The sequence below is a fragment of the Sceloporus undulatus genome, chromosome 4, assembly GCF_019175285.1.
Source record: "Sceloporus undulatus isolate JIND9_A2432 ecotype Alabama chromosome 4, SceUnd_v1.1, whole genome shotgun sequence".
In the NCBI taxonomy this organism is placed as follows: Eukaryota; Metazoa; Chordata; class Lepidosauria; order Squamata; family Phrynosomatidae; genus Sceloporus; species Sceloporus undulatus.
The window spans coordinates 224,105,416-224,118,228 of record NC_056525.1 but is presented as its reverse complement, the minus strand read 5'-3'; the positions used below and the strand labels follow the sequence as shown (position 1 = coordinate 224,118,228).

The following is a 12,813-nucleotide window of genomic DNA, read 5'->3' as shown; positions in this document are numbered from 1 at the left end:
CGTGTGAGAGGCCAAAGGCCCCGGCGGCAATCAGTGGCAGGACTGGGCTGGGGCCAGTCCCAAGGCCTCGCCGGGCCGCATCCGGCCTGCGGGCCGCAGGTTGCCTACCCCTGGTTTATAACCATCCACAGTTTTGATGAATAGTTTTATTAATTTGCATTTTATCATAGCAGTGTTTTGCATCTTCATTTGTGTAACACCCCAAATGAATCAGTAAAGAATTTTGGGTTGTATTCAAGAGCAGTCAGTCAGATTTGTTCCCTCTTCTTGCAGCCCATTGCACACAACTCAGATCCTCCTTGAAAAGACCCTCAACCCTCTTGAGCAGATTGGGTGTGTATAGATTGGGCTGTCCAGAGGGGAGAGTGAATCATTGACAATCACCAGCTTCATTCTGCTTGTAGATGTCTTCTGTCATAACCACTATTAGACACAGTCCTAAAACTTGTTCTGCTGAACCTACATAATAGTATCCATTTACATATTTTTCAGCTTGTGGAGATATTCCAGAACAAATCAGAGGCCCAAGTGGGATAATCACAAGCCCAGGCTGGCCACTTGAATATCCTGTCAGACTGAACTGTAGCTGGTACATCCGAGCAAATCCTGGGGAGATTATAACAATAAGGTAACGTGAATGTTGTACTTTATCAATCAATTACAGAAAATCTAAATAATAGTATAAAATTGCTTCCTTTTTCCTTACTGAGCAGCTTGTGGATGTTTTCATGAATTGTGCTTAAGTTGCATTCTCTTGGCAATGAATTAAAGATCTAAATCACAACAGCATATAAATTCAACCAGTATCCTAAAGCCAATATTGTGCTGGGCTTTCAAAGGAATTTTCTTCACTCAGGCTGCTTCAGCCGGCTTCAAGCCAGCATGAAGTCATGGTGTTTATATGCTCCATGCCCCCAAGTCACCCAGATGTCATGCCGGCGATTACATGCCGGACAACTTCCGGGCAACTTGGGGGCGTGGTATTTGGACACCACACACCCAGGAGCAGGTGAAAAACTGGCTGCAGAGGCAAAGGGACAGCTTTTTTCCACCCCAACTAAAAGGTGTTTTTTCCGCTCCTATTTGGGGCAGAAACTGGCTGGAATGGGACCACACGTCTGTTTGCTGTAGCCCCAATCCACCTTAATGGGGTGGCTCCAAGCCACCCCATTGGGACCATCTGTTTCACCTCTCAATTTCCTCCCTTCTGCCTTCTGTGCTCTGGAGTAGTTTTTTAGGGTACATAGGGAAGTTCATGTCCCCACTCCCAATTCTGGATTTAAAACTGTTAAATTTTGGGGTGGTTTTGTTTAACAAATGTAAACTTAAAAATTAAGATAAGGTTTGTAGATGTGAAAACTATGGTCCTCAAGAAATTGCAAAAAAAGATGCTTCGTTAAGCCTTCTTGAGTCTTATGTCATAAATTCATCAGAGAACCTTGTATTGTTAATGGTCATTTGCCAAATCCTGTTGATGTTTTAACATTAGAAGATACAATAACATGTTTGTTTGTTTTTAGTTTTCAAGATTTCGATGTTCAAGGATCACGACGATGCAGTTTAGATGCTTTAACAATTGGGGCCTACAAGAATATGGAAAACTACAGAGTATGCGGGTCTTCTATTCCATCTCCATATATATCTTCACAGGACCATGTTTGGATCAGATTTCATTCAGATGATAGTATATCACGGAAAGGATTCAGATTGACTTATTTTGCTGGTAAGCTTCAAAAGTAGACTTGTAACTGTTGCCATTGGTCTTACTCAATAAGGTCAGTCATCAGTCAATGTCTTATGAAGTGACATATATTAGGTAGATATTGAAGTCAGCACTGTATCCCCTGCTACCTTCAATCAGGTTTTTTCGGTATCTATATATACATTCACTAAAATCTGTAATAATCCTTTTTTTGCTTACTTCCCCATTACAGCCTTTTCTTACTCACCCTCTTTTTCAGAAGCATACAAAGTTTTGAAGTTGGAAGGTTCATGGCCTGTATACAATTAGGGACCTGTTCCACAATGTGGTGTCTATCACAATAGAGCAACAAGTTAGTGTTTAAAATGGCTTAGAAAGTTAAAATAGTTAAAAACATTGTTTTTGTGAGGGATCCATTCCAGACCCAACCGCGAAAATGGAAAATCCATGAATGGGTGAGGGACGCGGATTCCAAGTCCGTGAAAACAGAGGGGCAACTGTATTTGAAAGGTGAAATATGCCCCAGGGGCTACAATAAAAAAACATATTTTCCCTTGACACTGCAAAGAAACCAGCATCAGCACCAGTGAGACTACTAAGGGGGCAACACAGCAAAGAAGGCCCCCTATGTTTTTGGGGAAAGGCCCTTTGCAATGCATCACCTTTATTGGGTTGATCTCACACAAATACTAAACCTAGATTTTTGCCACCTACCTTTTCCCTCTTTTTTTTTTTTTTTTGTGTGTGTGCACACCTTCAGGTTGTCTGTTGATGTAAGGCAACCTCATGAAATTTATAAGAGTTTTATTAGCCAGAGTAGTTTTCCCAGTTCCTTCCTCTGAAATATAGCCTACTGCACTTGTGGTTCATTGTCTGTTTTCCACCAAAGCACTAACTAGGACTTGCTTTGCCTAGCTTCCAAGATCAGACAGGATCTTGTTAGCCTTTAGGGCAGGGGTAGGCAACCTCTTTGAGCTGGGGGCCGGGTTGCTGTCCCTCAGACAACTGGGGGCCGAAGCCAAAATAAATAATTAAACATTTTTTTTAAAAAAAAAAATCAAATATAAATAAACCGGGACAAATGGAGGACAAAATTTTCAAATGGAGGACACTTTTTTAAAAAAAGGAGGACACGCAAAAAAATTGCTGATTTTTTTAAAAAAGTTAATATAAATTCATGTTCTGAGGCTTCATAGACAATGGCCTCCCAAAAGGCCCCGGCGGCAATCTGCGCAGGACTGGGCTGGGGCCAACCCAGGCCCTGTTCGCTGGGCCGGATCCGGCCCGCGGGCCACAGGTTGCCTACCCCTGCTTTAGGGTATTTAGGCCATCTTTAAAATATGCCTTGTTTTTATGTTTTGGGGGCTAATATACCAGCAATTGCGTTCTACTATGTGTTTGGGTTTTCCTTTCAACCCTCAGTTGAATGACAGTCAGGCAGAAATGTAAAATGGTACGAGCCACAAAAGGTTTATTCAGTAAAAACTTTCTTCACAACATCAAGCGTGTATGCTGGTCTTAATTTCAGTGTGACAACGTGTACCTACCTAAAACATGTCCTCTCAGATACTTCACTACCATCTCCTCCCTCTTTTTAAAAGCATAGCTCCCAACTCATTCATCCAACAGTATGTGTATCCACACTACAGAAGTAAAGCAATTTGACATCACTTTAACTGCCATGACTCTATCCTACAGAATTTGTAGTTTGGTAAGGCACCAGACCTCTCAGACCAGGCTTAATACCTCACCAGACTACAAATCCCAGGATTCCACAGGATGGAACCTTAGTGGTGTCAGACTAAGAGCTGTTCAACAGTGGAACACACTGCCTCAGAGAGTGATGGAGTCTCCTTCTTTGGAGGTCTTTAAAGAGAGATTGGATGACTATTTGTCGAGGGTACTTTGATTGTGAGTTCCTGCATGGCAGGGGGTTGGACTGGATGGCCCTTGTAGTCTCTTCTATGATTCTAAACATCTCTATGACTCTAAACTGCCTTATTACTGCAGCATGGAAGAGATGAATGTCATCTTCCAGCTACTCGATTCTCTATTTCTGTCCCCGCCCCCCGCCCTTATCCTAAGGCCATCTCACAATTTTCTCATCCCTACCTTTATCTGCACCCTTCTCTATCTGACAGATAGCCATTCTTGGGGTTGTGATTGGCTAGGCAGGTGTCCTGCCCTGCTGTCTATTCCACACTTGTTTGAGGTTCCAAGACATTTTCAGTTTAATGATTAAGACAGATACTTTGATTTCGGACTAGAAGCACACTGGCAACCAGTGCATTTCTTTTAAGATGGATATTACTAGGAGTCTACATGGTATTCTGGTCAGCAAACTAGCTATTTCATTTTGCACTAGCTCCAACTTAAGAATTCTCTTTAAGTGCTCTCGTAAGTCCCCACATAGAGCAACAAACTAAACAAAGGAAAATCAAGCTTAATCTCTTAATTGTATTTTTTTAGGGAAATCCAGTGAAACAAGCTGCGACTGTAACCAGTTTCATTGTGCTAACGGGAAATGTATTCCAGAATCTTGGAAATGTAATGACATGGATGAATGTGGAGACAACTCTGATGAAGAAATCTGTGTAAAAGCTAGTCCTCCAACTGCTGCTTCCTTCCAGCCATGTGGATACAACCAGTTCCAGTGTCTTTCTCGTTTCAATGTTTACACTTGCATTCCAGAATCCTCAAAATGTGATGGAAACCTTGACTGCCTTGACTTGGGAGATGAAATAGACTGTGGTGTGCCAACATGTGGGCAGCTGCTAAAGTATTTTTATGGTACTTTTAATTCTCCTAACTATCCAGACTTTTATCCTCCAGGGAGCAATTGCACTTGGCTGATAGACACTGGGGACCACCGTAAAGTTATTTTGCGTTTCACTGACTTTAAACTTGATGGTACAGGTTATGGGGATTATGTCAAAATATATGATGGATTAGAAGAGAATCCACGCAAACTGTTGCGTGTTTTAACTGCTTTTGATTCTCATGCCCCTCTTACAGTTGTTTCTTCTTCTGGTCAAATCAGAGTGCATTTTTGTGCCGACAAGGTTAATGCTGCGAGAGGATTCAATGCTACATATCAAGTAGACGGCTTCTGCCTGCCATGGGAAATTCCATGTGGTGGAAACTGGGGCTGTTATACAGAGCAGCAGCGCTGTGATGGCTACTGGCATTGTCCAAATGGAAGGGATGAAACCAACTGCACCATGTGCCAGAAGGATGAGTTTCCTTGTTCTCGGAATGGTGCTTGCTATCCACGTTCTGACCGCTGCAACTACCAAAACCATTGCCCCAATGGTTCAGATGAAAAGAATTGTTTCTTTTGCCAGCCAGGAAACTTCCACTGCAAAAACAATCGATGTGTCTTTGAAAGCTGGGTTTGTGATTCACAGGATGATTGTGGTGATGGTAGCGATGAAGAGAATTGCCCAGTGATTGTGCCAACAAGAGTAATAACTGCTGCTGTTATTGGAAGCCTTATTTGTGGGCTGCTCCTTGTCATTGCATTGGGTTGTACATGTAAGCTGTATTCATTGAGAATGTTTGAAAGAAGGTAAATATCCTGTTATAAAATCTAATCTGCTAGTTTTTTATTATTTTATTTTTTATTTACCTAAAAATACTATATTCCAGAGCTATGGCAATGGGTGACCATTCTTACTGGTTAATCCTACATATTTACCTCTGTAGTCAAACCAGTTTATTAAGAAAGTTTCCATGAAGCAATATGACCGAATGCCCATTAATGGAGACTTAAAATGCCTTCCAAGTAGTCTTATCATCTCTGTGAAATTGATTGGCTTTTCTCTACCCCACTGTTCTGTAAAGCAGTGGTTTCCAACCTTTTATGTGCTGCGCACCCTTAGAAAATATTTGATTAACATTCATACACCCCTACATAAGTAGCATTACATTTTAAGATGAAGAAGTCTAATTTCTAATTTTTGAACCACAAATTGAACAACCTACAATATTGCAGATGGTGAACAAATTGATCTGGGGAGAAAGCTTTTAATTCACTGCATAAAATGCAGTTCTGAATTGAGCATATAACGCAGTCGCACTGTACTTGGATACTGAACTATAGGCACATGCAGAGACACATGCAGAAAATGTTGTGTAAATTTGAGTGCTCCTGTAAAATTATATAGAAGTTTTTTGATAGTAATAGTCACTATTAGTATAAATCAGTGATCCTCAAACTTTTGGGGCTACTTCCCCCTTTCCTCTTGGGTGACATCCCTAGCACCTCTCTAACACCCATTTCTTGATATTGGGTCTACTGTTTGTGCATCATTCAAGCAGTTGGTAAAGCAGCAACCAAGAAGCCCCTTTCCTGTGTTAGCCTTGCAGCGAAAGGAAGGCCTGTTGTTTGGTTGCTGTTCCCAGGGTGACTAGGTGCAAAGAAAGCAGTGCCCAAGCAAAGGGAGCAGTGCCAGGAAGCTGGTCACCTTGGGGGTAGCAATCAAACAGCTAGCTGAGCAGCAACCAAGAAGCCCCTCACCCATGCCAGCCTTGTGGCAAAGGCCGATGCAACGAGAGACTTCTTGTTCGCTATTTGACCAGCTGTTTGGTTGCTGCTCCATAGGTGACTGGGTGCAAAAGGAGAAGCTTCTCACTGGCAAGGAAAGACTCTCAATCTGAGAGAGACAAAGGTCTTCCCACAGCCTCAAGTCATGCCCCTCCCACACAAACATTGGCCTGTTACAGACTTCCAAAATAAAGCTGCTTCGGGTCTCTTTGGAGGTATGCTATTTAATTGATGCATGCATCCTAAGAATCCGGAAGTTGCACCAAAGCTGCACTCTGGTGCTTAGGAATGGAGTGTGGCTTTGGCGCGACCTCCGGACTCTTAGGACCCATGCATCATTTAAAAAGCATACCTCCAAAGAGACCCGAAGCAGCTTTATTTTGGCAGTCTGTAACAGGCCATTATTTCTTCTGCTGCCTCTTCTCAGGGTCCCAAATGTGAAAACTTCTTTTTGCCACCACTTTGCTCTGCTGCAATATGCTCCAATTCCTCATCTCCACCAGTGGTGTCCCCATTCCTGGTGTCACCCGGTGTGGGGAAGGAGAGGGGGCTGTCAAGGGGCAGCCAAAAGGGCAGGCTTAGCCCTTTCCTTCATTGTGGTGGCGCTGGCCTTATGAGCACTGCCACAGCAAAATCTGTCAAGGTGCACCCAGTCCTTTCCTTGGCTGTGGCAGCACCAGCCGCCTCATGAGGATTCTGGTGCCACTGCAGTCAACTCAGGATGGGGTACATGGAGCCCATGTCACTCTGCAGTGGAAGGAGGGCCCACTTGGTGTCACCCCTCTTCTGGGATATTATCTAGTGCAGAACCACATGCACTCCTAGTACCACTGATCTCCACCATGTTCCTAAAAGCCAATGGTTCTTCTTGTCTTTCTAAATGTCAGTACTTTGAATGAAGGCACCTATGCCACTCCCTTTTCCCTCACTGCCCCCCTCATTTTTTTTCCACAACCCCCAGGAAAGCATACTGCCCAATTTGGGAATCACTGGTATACTTGATGCTTTAGGTTACAAGAGGACAGTCACTGCCCTAGACAGAATACAGCTTGATATGGGGAAACAAGAAGAAAATGCAAATATTAAAAATGTAATGGTGTTATATGGATGCCATATAACCTCTTATTAATTTTTGAATAGATCGTTTGAGACACAGCTGTCAAGGGTTGAAGCTGAGTTATTAAGAAGAGAAGCTCCTCCTTCTTATGGACAGTTGATTGCTCAGGGCTTAATTCCACCAGTTGAAGATTTCCCTGTTTGTTCACCGAATCAGGTAAAAGCTTTCATGTTAATTCACATTGGATGCTCTGAGGCAGTTACCTGAGCTGTACCAGTTCCTTTCCACAGCAGAAGTCTCTAAACTTAAATCGAGATGAGAATTCTGCATCCCTGCAGATATTGAACTGCAGCTCCTAGCAGCCCTAGCCAGTATGTCCAGTTCTTGCCCCACATTTTTAAGTCACATGTAATGGGTGCTTCCCTTTAAGCCACTAGTGAGAAATCACTAGACTTTCATGCCTTTGCATTTGGCCTATTACACACCACCCCACCTCACCAACCGAGCTAGTGTTCAAAAAAGGTCTTCATTGTCAATTTACTGAAGCAATGTCTTTGGTTGCCCAATCGATTTTCATTGCACCTGCAGATCCATGCATATTGAGGCCATGATTTTCTATGGATTTTGGCAGTGCAATTACAATACATTCTGAGGAAATTCTGTTGCATGAGAATATTACATAGTTACTTGAAGAAGTGTAACGCTTTGTGGTGCAAGATGTGACTGCCATTTTATTTAATACAAAGAGGGTTCTGCTAGAAGTATTGCACTGGTTGCTAGTCTACTTGGTTCAAGGAGCCAGTTTCACCTTTCTAAAATCCATACATGGCTCTAAAGATCTTAAAGTACATATCCTCCCATAAAAGCTACTCCAATCTGTTCTCCAGGTTCTGTTCCATTTGTGTCAGATAGGAAGTTTAGATTATCATTGGTGGAAACCAGACATATTTGAATGATGGCACTTACAGTGAGGGCTCACTTGTCCTTTAAAGTCATGTTGGTACATTCCATGCCTTGAAAGGTGGGAAACCTTATCCAGTTCTTAAGTCGTCACTCTCTTGATTTTAATGAACAAATTTGTATCATTATGTTGTCTGCTAGTTTGTAATTACTGATTTGTAGCTTTCAGTCATTTTTTTAAAGTTATTATTGTGAACCACTTTGAGCACCATCATGATTGGAAAGCAATGTACAGAACTGATAAATTATGAATACTTTACCATTCTGGAAAAATTTAAAAGAGCACACTAAGTGAATAGAATAATTAACCTCAATGTTGCCTAAAACTGTCCCATCTGTTAAAGGAATTTTATTTCTTAATCATGTGTCTTTTAAAATTCAGATAAAATAATTAAATTAGGTGATGTGTTGCCCTGGCCACATTATAGGCGTCTTAATTATATGATGTTCAAACTAGCTGCAGTTCTGTATCAACTGAAGTGCTGTATTTACTCTAGAAACAGTGCAATTTGTACTTTCTGTGAGGATGCTGTGAATTCTCTCAGATGCCCCTCACTTTTCCAAAATTCCCTAGGGTAAAAAGAACTGGGGGTTAGGTCATTATAAACATGTAGGGTAGATTATATAGTAAAACCTAGTGAGGCATTCTTGATGTGAACACTATTGATAAAATTGCTCAGATGTGTGTAGCAGTGGACCCTTGGTATCTGCTGGGGTTTGGTTCCAGGACCTCAGGGCAGCTAAGTACACACACAGTTGTGCATATTTTTCTCTGGTTCTTGCATGTAAATTGTACTGCTAAGGAATTTAACTACCAGTAGGTCTCAATTTAATCAGGGTTGCATTCCTAGGGCTTTGATGTAAATTGAGGCTGATGTAAATGGAAAGAGCTTATTCTTTTGGGAACCACTGGATGCCAAGGGGATGTTTTTCAATGAAGTGGAAGTAGCCACAAAGTTAGCAATTTTACTCAACCCACCACCAGTTTTACAGCATGAAATATCAGAGCTCCCCTTATCCAGGCTAGAGAAATATGCTGATACTCTCCAGCAGACTCAGAAGAGGCTGCAACACTAAACACCCCAGTGATTTCATTCCTCCAACATTCCTCTCTCTACCCTTTCCTCTGCTCTTGTCCACTTGCTCTTTAACTACCCTGCCCTTCTCAGAGGCTTGCCTTCCCTTTGCTTCTCAACCATCCCAGGCTCCTCCATCTTGCAGTTCACCCTCACTGCTCCCCTCAATTTCCTTCTTGGCTCTGACTCCCATGTCTTTATTCTGGCATCTCCTGTCCTCAATTTCTGCCCCATTATCCTCCTTCCATCTCAGCATTCGCTGCCCTCCTACCTCCTGCCCCCATCATTATTTCCATTCCTAGCCATCGCTCCTTCTTAACTCCTTTTTTTGCTCTTCCTCCTACCTATCTCATACAGTGGATCCTTGGTATCTGCTAGGGTTTGGTTCCAGCACCTCGTGTGGATACCAAAATCCATGACTTCTCAAGTCCTATTAAGTAGAGTGGCATAGGAAATTGGTATTCATAGAATCATAGAGCTGGAAGAGACCGCAAGGGCCATCCAGTCCAACCCCCTGCCATGCAGGAAATCCAGATCAAAGTATCCCCGACAGATGGCCATCCAGCCTCCGTTTGAAGACCACCAAGGAGGGAGACTCCACTGCACTCCGAGGAAGTGTGTTCCACTGTCGAACAGCCCTTACTGTCAGGAAGTTCCTCCTAATGTTGAGGTGGAATCTCTTTTCCTGCAGCTTGCATCCATTGTTCCGGGTCCTAGTCTCTGGAGCAGCAGAAAACAAGCATGCTCCCTCCTCAATATGACATCCCTTCAAATATTTAAACAGGGCTATCATATTACCTCTTAACCTTCTTTTCTCTAGGCTAAACATACCCAGCTCCCTAAGGCGTTCCTCATAGGGCTTGGTTTCCGGACCCTTCACCATCTTAGTCGCCCTCCTCTGGACACGCTCCAGCTTCTCAACGTCCTTTTTGAACTGTGGCGCCCAGAACTGGACACAATATTCCAGGTGGAGCCTGACCAGAGCGGAATATAGTGGCACTATTACTTCCCTTGATCTAGACACTATACTTCTATTGATGCAGCCTAAAATCGCATTGGCCTTGTTAGCTGCCACATCACACTGTTGACTCATGTTCAACTTGTGGTCTACTTGGACTCCTAGATCCCTTTCACATGTTGTCTCCTTAAGCCAGGTGTCCCCCATCCTATATCTGTGCATTTCATTTTTTCGCCCTAAGTGCAGTACCTTACATTTCTCCCTATTGAAGTTCATTTTGTTAGCTGTGGCCCAGCTTACTAGTCTATTCAGGTCATTTTGAATTTTGATCCTGTCCTCTGGAGTATTAGCTATTCCTCCTAATTTGGTGTCATCTGCAAATTTGATAAGTATTCCCCCAATTTTTTCCTCCAAGTCATTGATAAAGATGTTGAATAGCACTGGGCCCAGGACAGAGCCCTGTGGGACCCCACTGGTCACTTCTCTCCGGGAGGAAAAGGTGCCATTGTTGAGCACCCTTTGTGTTTGTCCGGTCAACCAATTACAAATCCACGTAACAGTTACCTTGTCTAGCCCACATTTTACAAGCTTGTTTGCAAGAATGTCATGGGAAACCTTGTCAAAGGCCTTACTGAAATCAAGATATACTATATCCACAGCGTTCCCTTCATCTAACAAGCTGGTAATTTTATCAAAGAAAGAAATCAGATTTGTCTGGCATGACTTGTTTCTCTGAAACCCCTGTTGACTTTTTGTGATTATGGCATTGCCTTCTAGATGTTCACAGACCCTCTGTTTAATGATCTGCTCCAGAATCTTTCCTGGTATTGATGTCAGACTAACTGGACGATAATTGTTTGGATACTCTTTCTTCCCCTTTTTGAAGATAGGGACAACGTTTGCCTTCCTCCAGTCTGCTGGGACTTCTCCTGTTCTCCAGGAGTTCTCAAAGATTATTGCCAGTGGCTCCGATATTACATTTGCCAGTTCTTTTAATACCCTCTAGCTCATCTGGTCCTGGAGACTTAAATTCATTTAGGTTAAACAGGTATTCCTGTACTATCTCTTTACTTATTTTGTGCTGAAATTCCCCTATTCTGTCCTCTGCTCAATTATCCTCAGGTTGAGCACCCTTTGCCTTTTCTGAGAAGAAAATATATTCCTTATATCTTCCTTTTATAAAATGGTAAAATTAAGATTTGCTATTTGGAATTTATATGTTTTGTTATTTAATATTTTCAAGCTGTGGATACTTGAATCCATGGATACAGAGGGCCAACTAGATTTGTTTCCTCCTTTTCTCTCCACTCTTACTTCTGCATCCTCATATTTGTTCCTTCAGCCCCATTTTCAGCTCTCTCCTGTTTGAGAGTGGTTCTCGCTTCTGTGGTTCTTGCCCTTCTCTTTCTTCCCCTCTTAGCTTCCTTCTTTCTATTGTTGGCCAGTGGTCCTGCCTTTCACCTCCTTTTCCCACATGCCCTTTCCTTTCACTCTTATCTTCCCTGCTCTGGCTACTCTCATAGATTTGAAATATCATAAATGACGGTGACATAAATTGTGATTTGACTGTATTCTGTATATTAATTCCTGCACTATTATTTCCTTTTTTAAAAATAATCAGTTTCAAAAAGCAAACTTTGATTTTACAGTTTTATACAAGGGACATCATTTTACTGTACTATTGTATTTAATTGGACTGGAGCAGTCACAGATTTTGGTATCCACAGGAGTTTCTGGAACCATACCCCAAAGAATACCAAGGGCAAGCTGTATTTGGTCCAAACGTTAAGTCTTTGATTTGTAAAATCCTCTGAAATAAATTTCAAGGACTTAGTTTATTGCACCAAGCTTCCGTGTGCTTTGTGAGGAAAAAATATTTTGGATTCTCAAAATTCCACCATTTACTAAGTATCTAGATGACTGAGTACTTGGCACATGAAAGCTCTTCTCCTTACTGAAAAAGCCTACACTACCTATTTCAATAACTGTTCTGTTCCTTGTATGTGAAACTTTTTTATATATTTTGAATCCAGTAAGTGAGTGCATGGATCCACTGAGTACCATTTGCTTGACTTCCCCCTGTACCCCACCTATACAGTATATATCTTGTCCCAGCTCCTTTTTGCTCTGGGCCTAAGGACTGGAGCACGGCTTTGGTGCAGCTTTTTGACGTTTTGGTGGTGTGTTTCGTTTAATCGGCATGCCTCCAAAGCAGACAAAATCCACTTCACTTGGCCAGTCTCTTTCACCCCTTAGTTTTCTGGCTTTTTTCACTCTCTTGGGGCTTTTAAAAGGTGGCTAAAGTAACAAACTCTTTCTTTGGGATTTAAAGGTACTGGCACTGCAAATATATTAACAAGAGGCTTCCAGATCCAGTTTACCCTTGACTGAACACCTAGAGAGAGCCTAGACTAGCAACTGAAAAATTATAAAGCTGCTGTAATACATATTCTAAATTTCAAGGATTGCTTGACCATCAGTGGGAAGATGCTGTATTTCAAAAATATCTCTTTT

At 42.2% G+C, this 12,813-nt stretch overlaps 1 protein-coding gene across 2 annotated transcripts in view; it reads left to right on the top strand.

Moving 5' to 3' along the window:
• The window catches only part of LRP12 (LDL receptor related protein 12), a 44,985-nt gene that overhangs the window by 28,850 nt on the left and 3,322 nt on the right, over nucleotides 1-12,813 (top strand). For both annotated transcript variants that reach the window (XM_042462977.1, XM_042462976.1), the window contains 4 exons: nucleotides 493-628; nucleotides 1,521-1,723; nucleotides 4,172-5,270; nucleotides 7,389-7,521. In XM_042462977.1, the coding sequence (XP_042318911.1) occupies nucleotides 493-628; nucleotides 1,521-1,723; nucleotides 4,172-5,270; nucleotides 7,389-7,521 (1,571 nt within the window). The remainder of the gene's footprint in view (nucleotides 1-492; nucleotides 629-1,520; nucleotides 1,724-4,171; nucleotides 5,271-7,388; nucleotides 7,522-12,813) is intronic.